The following is a 17,160-nucleotide window of genomic DNA, read 5'->3' on the forward strand; positions in this document are numbered from 1 at the left end:
GGCGGTTTTAGACGCCTCAGTGGAGCAGTTATACGACGTCCTGTTCGTCAGAGTGGAGGAGATGCACCGGTGGAACCCCAGTATTCAGCAGATCAGGGTGAGTCTACGACCAGGCCTGGGACGCTCATTAAAGGGCCTATACAGTCCCTGACAAAAGTCTTGTCTCTTATCCATTTTGTAGAAACAAAAGCTTATAACCTGACTTTAAATTAATCGATTGGTTTTAGAAATGTCTCATATGAAGCTAAAACCCTCCCAAATTATGCTCAATAAACTAAAATAAATTTGCTTCACTGAAGAAAGATTGATCATTTAATGAACACAGAAAGGTCAGATTTTGGCAAGACAAAAGTTTTGTCGCCTACAGAAAATTGAACAAATAATTTACTTCAAATACAAAAATATGTTGCATAACATCAGTGAATGAAGTAGTGGTGCTGTGAGATCCATATTTAATATCTTGTATGACTCCATGAGCTTGAAGGACGCATCCATGCGGTTCCACAATGATTCATACAATTTGTTGATGAAGTCATCAGGAATAGCAAAGAAAGCGTCTTACATGCCTCCCAGAGTTCATCAAGATTCTTTGGTTTTGCCTTCATGCTTCCTCTTTCATTCTACCCCAGACCTGCTCAATGATGTTCATGTCTGGTGACTGGGCTCCAGTCCTGGAGCACCTTGATCTTCTTCACCTTGAGAAACGTTGATGTAGAGATAGAAGTATGTGATGGAAGCACCATCCTGCTGCAAAATTTGACCCTTTTATGGTTGGAATGTAAGAGGAGCTAATACTTCTTGATATTTTAGGTTATTGATATTGTCTTCCACCCTGCAAATGTCTCACACACCCCCAGACTGGATGGAACCACAGACCAGGATTTTTCCGCCACCAAACTTAACTGTTTTCTGGGTGAATCTTGGATCCATGTGGCTCCAGTTGGTCTCCTGCAATATTTTCGGCAGCTGTGATGTAATTCAACCGAGGATTCATCTGAGAAATCCACCTTCTGCCACTTTTCCAGTGTCCATCCTTTTAACAGGCTGTGGGCCTTGGCAAATGCCACACGGTTTTTTAATTGCCTTTTGTTTAGTGCTGGTTTCTGTGCACTGATTCGACCATGGAGGCCATTTTGAGACAGAATTCTACAAACTGTTGTGGTTGACACAGGGACTTGAGGTGACCAGGCCTGGTGGAGTCTGCTGCAGTGGAAAAGGGGCCTTGGATTTTTGAATCAACAAACGGTCCTCCCGAGCAGTTGTCATTGCGGCGTCTGCTGGACCTGGGCTTGTCAAAAACATCTCCAGTCATTTCAGATCTTTTTCTTATTCTTTGTACTTGACGCTGAGACACATTGAAGGTGTCACCACCTCAGCAGTGGATCTGGTCTTCAGCCTCTTGATAATTAAGGCTTTGGTCTCAGGGTGGATCTTAGGCATGTTGTCAGAGGTCAAGTTGCAGTTGATGTGAAGGTCTGGTGTGCTGAGGTTCTTTTTATACACACCCACTAACTGATTGATCAGTAACTGATCACAGGTGAGGCTGTAATCTAGGATTGGACTTTTTGTCTTGCCAAAATCTGACCTTTCTGTGTTCATTAAATGATCAATCTTTCTTCAGTGAAGCAAATTTATTTTAGTATATTGAGCATAATTTGGGAGGGTTTTAGCTTCATATGAGACATTTCTAAAACCAATCGATTAATTTAAAGTCAGGTTATAAGCTTTTGTTTCTACAAAATGGATAAGCGACAGGACTTTTGTCAGGGACTGTATAAAGCTATAATCTGATCTATGTTATAATGTAGTTTCCCCATAAAAAAGAAACATGTTTTAAGGGGCTGTCACACCTTGATGATTTAGCCAGCGTTTGCCGACCTATTAAAAATTTGGCAAATACGTTGGCGTACGTCGGATAAGTTATAGGTACTTTTTGTATAAGTTATGAGCACGTGAGGTCATTGAAAAAATTTTAAAATGTTGAAAATTTCTGGACATTAATTGTAAGTTACTGATGGGCCTGGTCAAGCAGAAGTAAACAACAAGGCCATAAATTCAAGTTAATGCATCTGATATAAAAATGTATTGAACAGATACATATGTACTCTAGTTTATGAAACTGTTTACCTTTTTTCTGTATCATTTTTGGTTCTAAAGTTACATACGTTTTAAACAGAACATGTATGAAACTTGGAACAAAAATTATTTCCTAAATTTCAAAGACCTGCAAATCATGTAAATAAATGGATGTATTTGATCATATATTGTGTTATTTGATCTTTGAACTGTTGATGATATAAAAAAAAAGTGTTTAAAATGATAAAAATTTGTTGGAAGGACAGACATTTTTATTTTCCTGATCTGTGTCGTTCAGACTGTCATTAAAAGATCAGATACCGGAGCATAGGGGCCAAAAAATTGAATTTGGGTCACTTCAGGCTGCAGTGTGAACGCAGCCTTAGTCCGACAGAAGCTGAACCGCATCAGCGCACAAGGAGTGACTGTTTTTTGAGTTTTAGCCATGTGGTTTTAAGTTTTGTTTCCGTAAAACGTAAACAAATATGCGCAAAGATGTGTGGATATAGAAAGCTTGCGGACACAGAAACGACGTGTCTGGACGCAAATCGCTTTTCGATATGATGATATGGTGATTCTTTTCGGTGTAAACGCAACCTAAATCTACAGAGTTTGTGTGTGAACATGTGTGAATGAAACAAAACACAACTCCAGGTCTGTTTGTGACGAGGAAACAACATTATAACACGCTGTAGATCAGAAAATAGAGTGCACATGTATAAAAAATATCACTTTTAATCCATACCGTGCTCCAGTTTCACCTTGAGTCTGAATTAACATCGATGCTAACACGCTAACTCCCGTTCCTAATAACAGCGTGCGGGAAAACGTTTAATCGCGCCACACTAGCTCGCTAATGGAGGGTCACGTGAAGGTTATGACTAAGCGGCGAATACATGACTAGATTAACGTGACATCCCGTAATAGAAAATGTCAACACCGTTTTAGCACGTTAGCCCTTAGCAACACCTTAGCAACCCCGACGTAATCGCCGCGCAGTGGAATCGCGGTTCTAAAAGAGGAAAAGGCTACTGTAGTTTATTTCGCATTAATAGCGAATCGGTCTGAAATTACATAACGTGTAAGTTGAGATGGCGTTGCCGTGGCGATGATTTAAATTATGTCATAAAACGGTAAGTGGTACGTTGAGATACTGAGGTGATTTTCCGTTACAGTGCGACGGGAAATCACACGTTGACGTAAATAGTAATGAAATAAATGGGAGATGGGAAATGTATTTGAAAAGCGATGATTGTTAGAAGGAAATGGAAATTGTACGGAATATTCATAAACCGGCCTCGACGCTCTTTATTGTTTTTTTTTATTTGAAAGGGTCTGTATTATGTAAAATTGCTGTAAACGTATCACGCGCAGCCCGTTAACCCGTGATTATGTCAAGGTTAAATCGGACACGTTAAAATTCCACCTGTTACGGCCCGTGTCCGTGATAAATCGGGGTCAGAACATTAGTCTGACAGCCCAAGAACAAGGACTACACCAGGACTAAATCAGGACTACACCAGGTCTAAACCAGGATTTAACCAAGACTAAACCAGGTTGAAACCAGGACTACACCAGGACTGGACCAGGACTAAACCAGGTCGAAACCAGGACTAAACCAGGTCGAAACCAGGATTTAACCAAGACTAAACCAGGTTGAAACCAGGACTACACCAGGACTGGACCAGGACTGAATCTGCGCCGTGCCATTAGTGGATTATAAATATATACACACTGCAAACCGCTGAGACGATCGCCAGGACTACAACAGGACTAGACCAGGACTAGACCAGGACTACACCAGTACTGGACCAGGACTGGACCAGGACTACACCAGTACTGGACCAGGACTGGGCCAGGACTACACCAGTACTGAACCAGGACTACACCAGGACTACATCAGGACTACACCAGGACTGGACCAGGACTTAACCAGGACTAAAACATGACTGAGCCAGGCTAAACCAGGACTGAACCAGGACTACACCAGGTCTGGACCAGGACTAGACCAAGACTACACCAGGACTACACCAGGACTGGACCAGGACTTAACCAGGACTAAACGAGGTCTAAACCAGGACTGAACCAGGACTACACTGGGACTGGACTAGGACTACACTACGACTACATCAGGACGGGTACCAGACTACACCAGGAGTGGACCAGGAATAAACCAGGACTGGACCAGGATTTGACCAAGACTACACCAGGACTACACCAGGTCTAAACCAGGACTAAACCAGGACTAAACCAGGACTAAACCAGGACTAAACCAGGAGTGCAGCCGCCGATCCAATCACCTCCACTGATGATCTTTACGTAATAAAAACACTAAAGTCACTCTCGCAACCTGGTCTGCCATTTTTACAGGAAAATGTCAGTTGTTTCCAGGGCAACGGCCGACCTAGACGCACGTCAAGTATTTTTTCCTGTTCGTCATTCATCATGTTCGTCATCACGTGTAAATATGACGACTTTGTGTGTTAAACATGTTTTTTTTTAATGAGGAAACAACATTATAAGAACCCGGCCTAAATACGTCAAAAACTTAACAAAACTTAAAGGCGCATTGGGTAATTTTTCAGGCGGGGGTGATCTTCCACAAGTTTGTCTCCAGGGAGATGTTGCTGCTTTGCTTAGAATGTTCCACAGTGTCACAAAATTACCTTGAGAAAAAAAAAAAAATAAAAATCTCTAATTTGGCTGCTTCTCCACAGACATATGTTTAATGCCATATGGTGGAACATTTTAGGTAATGCAATGACGTGATGAACCCAGAAAAGTTACATATTGCACCTTTAAGTCATTTAAAAGCAAATTTAGTCAAAAGGAATATAATGTGTACTGTAATAAACAAGGTAACGACATACACAAGATCACGAACAAAATGTTAAATAAATAAAAAGTTAATCTCAAACTCTTAGACTGATTTGATAAACATGTTTTGTTGTGCAGGTCCTTCAGAGACTCGGCCCGGAGACTGTAATCACACACGAGGTTTCCGCGGAGACGGCGGGGAACCTGATTGGTCAGCGGGACTTCCTGAGTGTGAGGCACAGCTGTAAAAATCAAACCAGAGTTTATCTGGGAGGAACTGCCATCCAACTGGACGCCTTCCCCCCACAGAGCGGCTTCGTCAGGTACTAATATATGTAATAAAACCTAGTACTGTAGTAGTAGTAGTAGTAGTGGTAGTAGTAGTAGTAATCATTGTATTGGTATCCAACTGAAGTACTTCCCCCCACAGTGTCTTTGGCTGCGTTCAGACTGAAGTGACCCAAATCTGATTTTTTTGCCCCTATGTTCCTGTATCTGATCTTTTAATGAGTCTGAACGACACAGATCTGATTTTTTCAAATGTGACCCAGGCCAATTCCTAAAATTAAACCAGGACTAAAACCAGGTCTAAACCACGTCTAAAACCAGGTCTAAACCAGGTCTAAACCAGGTCTAATCCAGGTCTAAACCAGGTCTAAAACCAGGTCTAAAACCAGGTCTAAACCAGGTCTAAACCAGGTCTAAAACCAGGTCTAAACCAGGTCTAAAACCAGGTCTAAACCAGGTCTAAAACCAGGTCTAAAACCAGGTCTAAACCAGGTCTAAACCAGGTCTAATCCAGGTCTAAAACCAGGTCTAAACCAGGTCTAAACCAGGTCTAATCCAGGACTAAACCAAGTCTAAACCAGGTCTAAACCTGGTCTAATCCAGGACTAAACCAGGTCTAAACCAGGTCTAATCCAGGTCTAAACCAGGTCTAAATCAGGTCTAAACGAGGTCTAAATCAGGTCTAAACCAGGTCTAAACCTGGTCTAATCCAGGTCTAAACCAGGACTAAAACAGGATTTAACAGGACTAAACCATGCCACGCAGACCATGTCTCCTTCTCTTCTATCAATAATATTTTAAATCTGGTTCAGTAAATTCTGGGCTTTTTATTTTCTTTTATCAGACAAAACATCTTATGTTACGATTTCCTCGTCTTTGCTTCTCTACAGCAAATCAAGTAATCCAAAGTATTCAGATTACATTACTCACTTTAAGTAATTTAATGGATTACGTTACAAACTACATTTTGGGGTGTGTAATCTGTAATCTGTAGGGAAATACATTTTAAAAGTAAACTTCCCAACACTGTCCACAGCCAATAAGAACAAAACATTTAATATTTAGCGCTGAACAGAAGACACGAGCGTTAATGAATTAAAATGAACCCGTTGGCTCTGACATTTCCCTCTCTTATTAACAATGCGCGAAAAACCCACAGATGTACGCCGACCCCAGGTGCTAAATAACCACGCTAGCTTCGCAATTACACATGCTAACACGCTAATTACGCATGCTCGCGCGCTAACGACGGATTAGAACCGTGAGGTAACTGAGGTACTTAATAACCTAAATACATTAATAAGGAACAACGGCATTACATTTTTTCACGACGGTATTTTCATGGACTAGCAGCGTACGCGAGAAAACACGGTGTGCGGGAGCAGACACAGTCCGCACAGTGTACAGGAGGAGACGGAGTCCACGTGGCACAGTGTAGACCTGGTTAAATCCTGTTTTAAACCTGTTTTAGACCTGGTTTTAGTCCTGGTTCAGTCCTGTTTTAGTCTTGTTTTCGTTCTGGTTTAGTCCTGTTTTTAGTTATAGTTTTAGTCCTGGTTTAGTCTTGTTTTTAGTTGTGGTTTAGACCTGATTTTAGTCCTGGTTCAGTCCTGTTTTTAGTTTTAGTTTTAGTCTTGTTTATGGTTCTCGTTTAGTCCTGTTTTTAGTTCTAGTTTTTAGTCCTGTTTTTAGTTCTGTTTAGTCCTGTTTTTAGTTCTAGTTTTAGTCCTGGTTTAGTCCTGTTTTTAGTTGTGGTTTAGACCTGATTTTAGTCCTGGTTCAGTCCTGTTTTTAGTCCTGTTTTAGTCTTGTTTATAGTCCTGGTTTAGTCCTGTTTTTAGTTCTAGTTTTAGTCCTGATTTTAGTCCTGGTTTAGTCCTGTTTTTAGTTCTCATTTAGTCCTGATTTTTGTTGTGGTTTAGACCTGATTTTAGTCCTGGTTTAGACCTTGTTTTAGTCCCGATTTAGTGCTGCATTTAGGTGTGGTTTAGACCTGATTTTAGTCCTGGTTTGGTCCTGTTTTTAGTTGTAGTTTTAGTCCTGTTTTTAGTTCTGTTTAGTCCTGATTTTAGTCCTGGTTTAGTCCTGTTTTTAGTCCCAATTTAGTCCTGCATTTAGGTGTGGGTTAGACCTGATTTTAGTCCTGGTTTAGTCCTGTTTTTAGTTCTGGTATAGACCAGATTTTTGTCCTGGTTTAGTGCTGGTTTCGACCTGTTTTTAGACCTGATTTTAGTCCTGGTTTAGTCCTGCTTTTAGGTGTGGTTTAGACCTGATTTTAGTCCTGGTTTAGACCTGTTTTTAAGCACAGTCCATGGTGTGTACGTGAGAAGGTGTGGTCCACGCTGTGCACGGGAGGAGGAACGGTCCACAAGGAGTATGGGGCGGGGGGGTTGAAGTTTTCGTGGCCTGGCATCAAAAAAACGACTCATGGCCCGGTGGTTGGGGACCCCTGACGATACGACATAAACAATCGTATAAGACCCAAGCACGGCTAATGGAATATATTTACATATACTGAGTTTTCCCATTTGCGTAATTGTCTTAAAGTAGAAATTGAAAGATCATGCGAAGTGACATGTAGAGACTTAATCAAAATCCAAAATGTCACTAGAGTTTAAACTGATCTGGAGATCGGTCACAAATCTATGCTCGAGTTTGCTTTGTAACTTTCAGATTGCAATTTTTTTTTACTTGTTTATGGTTCATCTCTTTGTAATTCCTGAGCCTATCCACATGAATATCTCTGACAGTATAAACCAGGGGGGCTCAATACGTCGATCGCGATCTACCACTCGATCGCCAAGGTCGTGTGGGTAGATCGCCGTGTCTTAGTACTCGTCTCGGACTCGCGTTTGGACTCGGTCTTGTCTCTCACTCGAGGTCTGACACTCAACAAGTGTGATCATATTTCATTACGGCCGCTGCTGTTGGTAATAAACTTGTAGCGGGTGCAGGAGCGTGTGGGGCGTCTCAGTGCAGCCTGTGCGCTCATTTGAAACCCGCGGAGACTCTACGGCGCATCACAAACACACACGCTCCCTATGCACGGCTCGTCTGCGACAGCGTGTGCCCTCGTGTACCAGCGTGCATCACAGGGCAGGTTCAACTTCCTAAACATCCTACCTGTCCATCTGCCTCACGTCAGCACGCCGCCCCTCGCCTTTTCACGCTCTCGCTCCTTCCTGCGTACAGCCAACACAAGCCCCTCCCACAGTGCGGCTGATTAGAAGAGCAAGACCAAACGTGAAGCAAAAACCAGTCTAAATTTGTGTTCCAGTGTTGGCACAAAGCAGGTCTACAGCATAGAGCGGATCTACAGAACAGACCTACTGCCACATTTGGCTGAAGTTTGTCTAACAAAAGTGACAAATGCATCTGTGTTTGTCACGATGTGCGTTTGGTTTGGTAAACGTGCAGAGGCTGGTAAATATCACTGCAAAACCAGAAAAGAATGTAACTCCAGTTTGGAACTTTAAAAAACAGGTTTAAAAATCTTCCTTCACTTTTTTCACAGTTTTGTGTAAAGTGCCAGAGGAAGTTCTCTTAAAGAAGAGGTTCTCAAACTGTGGGGGAGGGTCCAAAAAAGGGGCACAGAGTGTTTCAGTGCAGTTTGATTGACTTGGTCATTTTGTAAGTAACTCACATGCTGAAAAAGTGTGAACACCCCTGGTATAAACAAACAAAAGTGTAATTATTTTTTCACGCTATCTTCAGAAAGTGATGCAATTTTTCAACCCTAAACATTTATTTTTTTGTCAATTGGATAGAGTCAATGACATAAGATTATAAAACGAGTTTACGGAGCTAATCTCTCACAAATAAAGATAAGGATGTGCATTTGTGGATGATAAATAATGTTTTGTTAAATAATTACACAACAGATAAGAAAAAGCTGCCTATGTTTTGTTATTTTTGTTGTTATTTTGTTATGGGAAATGTATTTTTTAGAAAGGTGAAGGTTAAATCTTAAGTTTTTAGAACGTTAAATACACACTGCATCTGTTTTTTTCCATTTTATCAAAAAAATGTAGCAAAAAATAAAATAAAAGAACAATAATTAGTGTGAATAAAGTTGATGTTTTGTGTGTTTTTTTTTCAGAGCGGAGGATGGGCCCACCTGCATCGTCATCGAACCTGCAGGACCGAACAGAAGCAAATTCACTTGGCTTTTAAACATGGACGTCAAGGTAAATGTGTTGTTTCAGTGTCCAAGTTAAAGTTAAAGATGCACCGTGGAACTTTTCCGGTGGAGTCAGCAACCTGCTAGTCTCCATGGAGATGTTATCGTTAGCAGAAAAGCAGAATGAGCCTCACGTGAGTCTCCCATTTGGGGGGAGCAGCACTTTAAAATACTTATTACTTACTTCGGGTGGTAGTTTGTAGTTACTAAGCTGATAATTACTGTGGTAGTTACTGTGGTACTTATAGTTGCACTTAGAGTGGTACCTAGGCTGGTAATTATCCTGGTACTTAGTGGTACTTTTGCTGGTAACTACTACTGTTACTTACAAGTACTTTGGATCGCAATTACACTGATACTTACTGATACTTTGGCTATTCATTATACTGGTATTTACTAGTACTTTGGTTGGTAATTTTACTAATATGTACTAGTATTTTGGCTGGTAATTATACTGGTACTTACTGGTACTTTGGTTAGTAATTATAGTGGTACTTTGTCTGGTAACTATACTGGTACTTTGGCTGGTAATTATAGTTATACTTACTTGTACTTTGGCTGGTAATTATATTTGTACTTTGGCTGGTAATTATTCTGCTACTTAGTGGTACTTTGGCTGGTAGTTATAGTTATACTTACTGGTACTTTGGTTGGTAACTATCAATCAATCAATCAAACTTTATTTGTATAGCACTTTTCATACATTTGAAATGTAGCACAAAGAGCTTCACATGCAACAGAAAAATTACAATACAATAATTAAAATCAAGAGCAACCCCCCATCCCTTTGTTTCATCCATATATACAACCATTTAAACAAAAACATAAAAACAAAAACATAAAACTCCTAAAGGTTATCATAAAAATCAAAATGGAGACAAAGTAAAACAGTAATGATAATTTAATTTAGAATAAATAAATATAATAATAATAATAATAATTTAAGTTAAAACAGATAAAAGTTTCAATTAAAAGCTAAATAAAAAAGATACGTTTTGAGTTTACTTTTAAAAATATGAACACTCGCAGCGGACCTCAGATCCTCAGGTCGACTGTTCCACAAACGGGGGCCGTAAAAGCTGAATGACGCCTCAGCGTGAGTTTTAGTCTGGACTCTTGGGACAGTTAAAAGACGACGACCTGAGGACCTGAGAGTCCGAGAGGCTCATATGATAAAAGCAGATCAGATAAATAAATAGGACTAAGACCATTAAGAGCTTTATAAACTAATAAAAGAACTTTAAAATCTATCCTGAAGCTCACAGGAGCCAGTGCAGAGACTACTGGTACTTATTAGTACTTTGGCTGGTAGTTACAGTGATACTTACTTGTACTTTTGGCTGGTAATTGTACTGGTACTTGGTGGTACTTTGGCTATTAATAATACTGGTACTTACTGGTACTTACTAATACTTTGGCTGGTAGTTATAGTGATACTTATTAGTACTTTAGCTGGTAAATATACTGGTACAAAATCAGCAGTTAAACTACAGATTTTACCTGCTCCCCCATCTTTGTTATATATATATATATGTGTAATAATTAGTGCTGTCATGCGATTAAAAAAATTGAGAGATTAATTAATTATGATCTGTAATTAATTCATCTAATTAATCTCTTTTTAATCTCAAAAATCTAAAAATTGCTGAGAAAAGCCTTCAAGTTGAGGTATTTTCATTTAAATTCATTATTACATTATTGTGGCAGATCAAAAGACTGATATAGAACAAAATAAAGTGAATTTATAAAGTCATTTATTGTTTAACAAATCTCTCCAAATTGACTGTTGAGCCCAAGTCTCCATGAATAAGAAACTGTTTGCTGTAAAGTAGCAAAGACGAGGAAATCTGAACATAATAACTTTTGTCGACTTAAAGACAATAAAAAGTCCAGTCTTTCCTTAACCGTATTAAAAATATTATTGATAGAGAAATGCTTTATATATGAGATCACTGGTTTTAGTTCTGGTTTTAGTCCTGGTTTAGTCCTGGTTTAGTCCTGGACTGGGTTAGTCCCGGTTTTAGTCTTGGTGTTAGTTCTGGTTTAGAGGCGCACAGGAGGAAGCGCGGTTTACGCCGCGTACGCGAGAAAACGTACGCGGCTCACGGGAGCACGTCGGTGTCCACGCAGTAACTACGGAAAGAAACGTGGTCCGCGCGTTCTCAGGTTAATGACGATGATGAAGGTGTGTGTTTGTGTGTGTTTGTGTTTGTGTGTGTTTGTGTGTGTTGTGTGTGTGTTTGTGTATAGGACAGTAGTGCAGACATCATGAGTCTATGCAGGTTGTTTTCACCAGTGACATTTAAGTTGTAGGCAATTTTATATTTGTTATTTTCTTTTATATTTCACGTCGGGAGAATAATTTCCAAGACACGAATGTGTTTTTACCTGTGCACTGCTGCTCTGTTCTACTGGCTCTTCCACCTCGTCCATTGTGCGACTGACGCCGCAAACGTTAACATGACGTTTACATCGCTCTTACTGCGCGCGTTTTGTGTGGGTTTCCGGCATTGAGTGGAATTACCGAAATAAAAAAATAATTAATGTGTTTTTTGTGTGTGTGTTGTTGTCCCAACAACACATAAAAACAGATTTTATAATAAAGCAACTCACATACAGAAACACTAAAGTTAGAGATTAAAAATGAGATTAACGCGATTAAAAAACATAACGCACTAAATATGACTGTAATTAATTAATCGCAATTAACGCGATAATTTGACACCCCTAGTTATAATATTAACCTTTAAAAAGCTGTGATTTCATCTGAAACCCAGTAATACTCATAATTAGTTTATAATTTAGTCAAGATTTGGCCTTTGTTTACATTATTTTTGCTCGGTAACAGAACTGGAATTACCTCTGTGTTTGTCACATCAGCTTCTCATGTTCATCCAGGAAATAAAACACTAAAATCCAGGTTCAGTTGTTATTATATTTCTTTTTAAAGCCAGTAAGATTACAGGATACATATACACGTCGTAGTTCCTTTAAATGCCTAAACCGGACTCATTTTGTGGTGTATTTTCTCTTTGTGTTGTCTTATGTTATCGTTGCACCACATCTGCAGCTCGGGGCACAGATAAAGCTCGGTATTCCCCCGTTCTTCTCCTCGGCTTCCCGGACTCGCACGTTTCAGAGCAAATTATAAACGTGATTAAGATAAGATGTGGTTTACGCACAATGACACACAGATCAGTCAGACACGGGCTCGGTGTTTGTGTTTGTGTGATAAAGGAGAAGCTCAAATCAATACAGGCGACAAAGAAGTGAGATAAGACGCTGCTGTCAAAACTCTTACATGCAGCGGTTTATAAAATGCACAAATGTTTTTCTAAATGAGTTACGATTACAAATTAAATTCAAGATAATAATCTAGATTCAGAAGTGGTGTTGTTTTTCTTGTGCTCGTAATGTCAGTTTGATGGAAAAGCTCCTAAATATTTGAACCAGGTCTAAATCAGGACTAAACCAGGTCCAAACCAAACTAAACCAGGTCCAGGTAAACCAGGTCTAAACCAGGTCTAAATCAGGTCCAATCCAGAACTAAACCAGGTATAAACCAGGACTAAACCAGAACTAAACCAGGACTAAACCAGGTCTAAACTAAAACCAGGACTAAACCAGAACTAAACCAGGACTAAACCAGGTCTAAAACCAGAACTAAACCAGGACTAAACCAGAACTAAACCAGAAAACTAAACCAGGTCTAAACCAGGACTAAACCAGGTCTAAACCAGGACTAAACCAAGGACTAAACCAGAACTAAACCAGGACTAAACCAGAAAACTAAACCAGGTCTAAACCAGGACTAAACCAGGACTAAACCAGGTCTAAACCAGAAAACTAAACCAGGTCTAAACCAGGACTAAACAGGTAAACCAATCCAGAACTAAAACCAGGTCTAAACCAGGACTAAACCAGGTCCAATCCAGAACTAAACCAGGTCTAAACCAGAAAACTAAACCAGAGGTCTAAACCAGAACTAAATCAGGTTAAAACCAGAACTAAACCAAGACTAAACCAGAACTAAACCAGGTCTAAACCAGGACTAAAACAGGACTAAACCAGGACTAAACCAGAAATAAACCAGGACTAAACCAGGACTAAACCAGGTCTAAACCAGGACTAAACCAGAAATAAACCAGGACTAAACCAGGACTAAACCAGGTCTAAACCAGGACTAAACCAGAACTAAACCAGGTCTAAATAAAACAGGACTAAACCAGATCTAAACCAGGACTAAACCAGAACTAAACCAGGTCTAAACCAGGACTAAAACAGGACTAAACCAGAACTAAAACCAGGTCTAAAAGGACTAAACAGAACTAAACCAGGTCTAAACCAGAAAACCAGACTAAACCAGGTCTAAACCAGGAAAACTAAACCAGGTCTAAACCAGGTCTAAACCAGGACTAAACTAAAACCAGGACTAAACCAGAACTAAAACCAGGTCTAAACCAGGACTAAATCAGGACTAAACCAAGATTAACTAGATCTAAACCAGGACTAAACCAGGTCTAAACCAGGACTAAACCAGAAATAAACCAGGACTAAACCAGAACTAAACCAGGTCTAAACCAGGACTAAAACAGGACTAAACCAAGATTAACTAGATCTAAACCAGGACTAAACCAGGTCTAAACCAGGACTAAAACCAGGACTAAACCAGGTCTAAACCAGGACTAAACCAGGACTAAACCAAAAACTTAAACCAGGACTAAACCAGAACTAAACCAGGTCTAAACCAGAACTAAACCAGGTCTAAACCAGGTCTAAACCAGAACTAAACCAGGTCTAAACCAGAACTAAACCAGGTCTAAACTAGGACTAAACAGGACTAAACCAGATTAAAGATCTAAAACCAGGACTAAACCAGGTCTAAACCAGGACTAAACCAGAAATAAACCAGGACTAAACCAGGAACTAAACCAGGTCTAAACCAGGACTAAACCAGGACTAAACCAGGTCTAAACCAGGAAACTAAAACAGGACTAAACCAGGACTAAAACAGGACTAAACCAGAACTAAAACCAGGTCTAAACCAGGACTAAAACAGGACTAAACCAGGTCTAAACCAGGACTAAACCAGGTCTAAACCAGGACTAAACCAGGTCTAAAAGCAGACATAAACCAGGACTAAACCTTGTCTAAACCAGAACTAAACCAAGATTAAACTAGATCTAAACCAGGACTAAACCAGGTCTAAACCAGGTCTAAACCAGGACTAAACCAGGTCTAAAAACAGGACTAAAACAGGATTTAACCAGGACTTAACCCACCCGTACTGTTTCAGAGATCCAGACTCTGCGTCGTGATGCAGACGATTTGACGCTGGACTGTAAATTGGTCTTTACTGTGGGTGGGCTCGCCTCTCCACAAATCTAACACATAACTTGGCCCCGTAGCGTCACCCGCTGACTCTAGAGAGATAAATACATTTAATGCTGTACCGTGGAACATCCCAGGCAGTATTTTCATGGAGTGATGAAGGTGACGGCCTAGAAAAGTTACACAATTCATCTTTAAGCAAAATTTTTTAAGCAAGTTTTTCAGAATAAGTTTGTTTTCTGTTTTGAGTTTCTAACATGATTCCGTCTTCTTGTTTCAGTGTGTTCTAGATATATATATATATATATATATATATATATATATATATATATATATATATATATATATATATATATATATATATATATTCTAGATTCAGAAGTGTTGTTGTTTTTCTTGTGCTCGCAATGTCAGTTTGATGGAAAAGCTCCTAATATTTGAACCAGGACTAAACCAGGTCTAAACCAGGACTTAAACCAGGTCTAAACCAGACTAAACCAGGACTAAACCAGGACTAAACCAGGTCTAAAAGCAGACATAAACCAGGACAAAACCAGAACTAAACCAGGTCTAAACCAGGACTAAACCAAACCAGGACTAAACCAAGATTAAACTAGATCTAAACCAGGACTAAACCAGGTCTAAACCAGGACTAAACCAGGTCTAAAAGCAGACATAAACCAGGACTAAACCAGGTCTAAAAGCAGACATAAACCAGGACTAAACCAGGTCTAAAAGCAGACATAAACCAGGACTAAACCTTGTCTAAACCAGGACTAAACCAAGATTAAACTAGATCTAAACCAGGACTAAACCTTGTCTAAACCAGGACTAAACCAAGATTAAACTAGATCTAAACCAGGACTAAACCAGGTCTAAACCAGGACTAAACCAGGTCTAAAAGCAGACATAAAACCAGGACTAAACCAGGTCTAAAAACAGGACTAAACAGGATTAACCAGGACTTAAACCACCCCACCTAATGCTGTACCGTGGAACATCCCAGGCAGTATTTTCATGGAGTGATGAAGGTGACGGCCTAGAAAAGTTACACAATTCAGGTTAAGCAAATATTTTTTAAGCAAGTTTTTCAGAATAAGTTTGTTTTCTGTTTTGAGTTTCTAACATGATCTTGTTTTCTTGTTTCAGGGTTGGCTCCCAAAGTCTCTGGTGAATCAGGCCTTACCCCGGGCGCAGCTGGACTTCACCCGTCACCTGCGCGGGCACCTGTCGGCAGGGGGCGCTCTCCGGGGCTGACAGGTGCGGGTGAAGGAGGCGTGAAGAGAAGAGAACAGCTCGTCCAAATTTACCGCAATTTAAACAAAGAAAGAAAACAGAAAGACCACAGCGCCACCTACAGGACGAACAAGAGAAAAATCGACGCGTGAAACTGATCGACCAAAACATTACGACCACCGACCTCCCTCAAACAAGAGCCCGAATTAAACTGCAAAACGGAATATCAAATTACGTTAATAGAGACTTGAATTAAAGATGCACTATGTAACTTTTCTGGTGAAGGTTACGCCAGCTGTTGAACGTGTCTATCTCCATGGAAACGAGCAGGTGAAACTAAGCAGTTATCGTCCACGTCACTCAAAATGTTCAGTTCAAATCATTTTAACAAAGTGTACACAAGACAGATCCACCAAAACACACTTTATTACTTAAAGAGGGGGTATTATTCAAAATGATTATTATTTTGGAGCTTTCTACCGTGTTATATAACGTATAAGGAAGAGGTTTTAGAGTCATCCATGCATGTTTGAGTAATCTAGCGATCTCTCCCGGGCCCTATTCAAACCCTCCTTGCGTTTAGCTGTAAAATAAGATAAACTGCAAGTCCCGCAAACTAAATATGAGTGTAAAGTAAAATATACAAATGATTCATGTTTCTATCATACATCGTTTGTGCTGGATATTTTATTTGGCATCGACAAAAACATTTGAAACTGTCTAAATTTGCGGACGTGGTCTAATCTTGTGCATGTTTTAGACAATTCCTTTTCGCTTCTCCGTGTTTGATCGAGCTTAAGAACGCGAATGTCTACATCTTGCGGGATTTGTGGGCGGAAGCGGGACAAAATATCGCAGATGTGGGCGGAAGCGGGAATGAAAATAACAGTTCTTTGAGTCACGGGGGCTAGCCAGGCTGGCACCACCTAGCGCCTCCGCTCAAATTAGTTTCTCTCTAGACGGTTCGCAAAAACCCGGAAGTACGAGTTCAGGCACCAGCCAATCAGCGAAGAGCTAGAGACCTTCTGTGTTGGCAGCGATTCCCAAGATTGAGGATTTAAAGCCAGAACAAAGAGAATGTTTGGTGAATTTTATCAAAAGGAAAGACGTTATTGTCCTTCTTCCTACAGAATTTAGGAAAAGCTTAATATCCCAGTTAACCCCGTTAGCGGCGCATTACATACATCACGACTAAATATCAGCGACTGGTTAAATAAAAGTAGTACCTGCCT

The 17,160-nt window shown here is 40.0% G+C and overlaps 1 protein-coding gene across 1 annotated transcript in view; it reads left to right on the forward strand.

Moving 5' to 3' along the window:
- Positions 1-15,949, forward strand: part of star2 (steroidogenic acute regulatory protein 2) — a 28,827-nt gene extending 12,878 nt beyond the window's left edge. The window contains exons 4-7 of the mRNA XM_020936371.1: positions 1-97; positions 5,032-5,216; positions 9,281-9,368; positions 15,842-15,949. The exon at positions 1-97 is cut by the window's left edge and continues 62 nt beyond it. Coding sequence (XP_020792030.1) covers positions 1-97; positions 5,032-5,216; positions 9,281-9,368; positions 15,842-15,949 — 478 coding nt within the window. The remainder of the gene's footprint in view (positions 98-5,031; positions 5,217-9,280; positions 9,369-15,841) is intronic.
- The last annotated feature ends 1,211 nt before the right edge of the window (positions 15,950-17,160 follow it).

Source organism: Boleophthalmus pectinirostris, unplaced genomic scaffold, assembly GCF_026225935.1.
Source record: "Boleophthalmus pectinirostris isolate CB_2022bp ecotype Guang Dong unplaced genomic scaffold, ASM2622593v1 HiC_scaffold_14, whole genome shotgun sequence".
NCBI classification, from domain to species: Eukaryota; Metazoa; Chordata; class Actinopteri; order Gobiiformes; family Gobiidae; genus Boleophthalmus; species Boleophthalmus pectinirostris.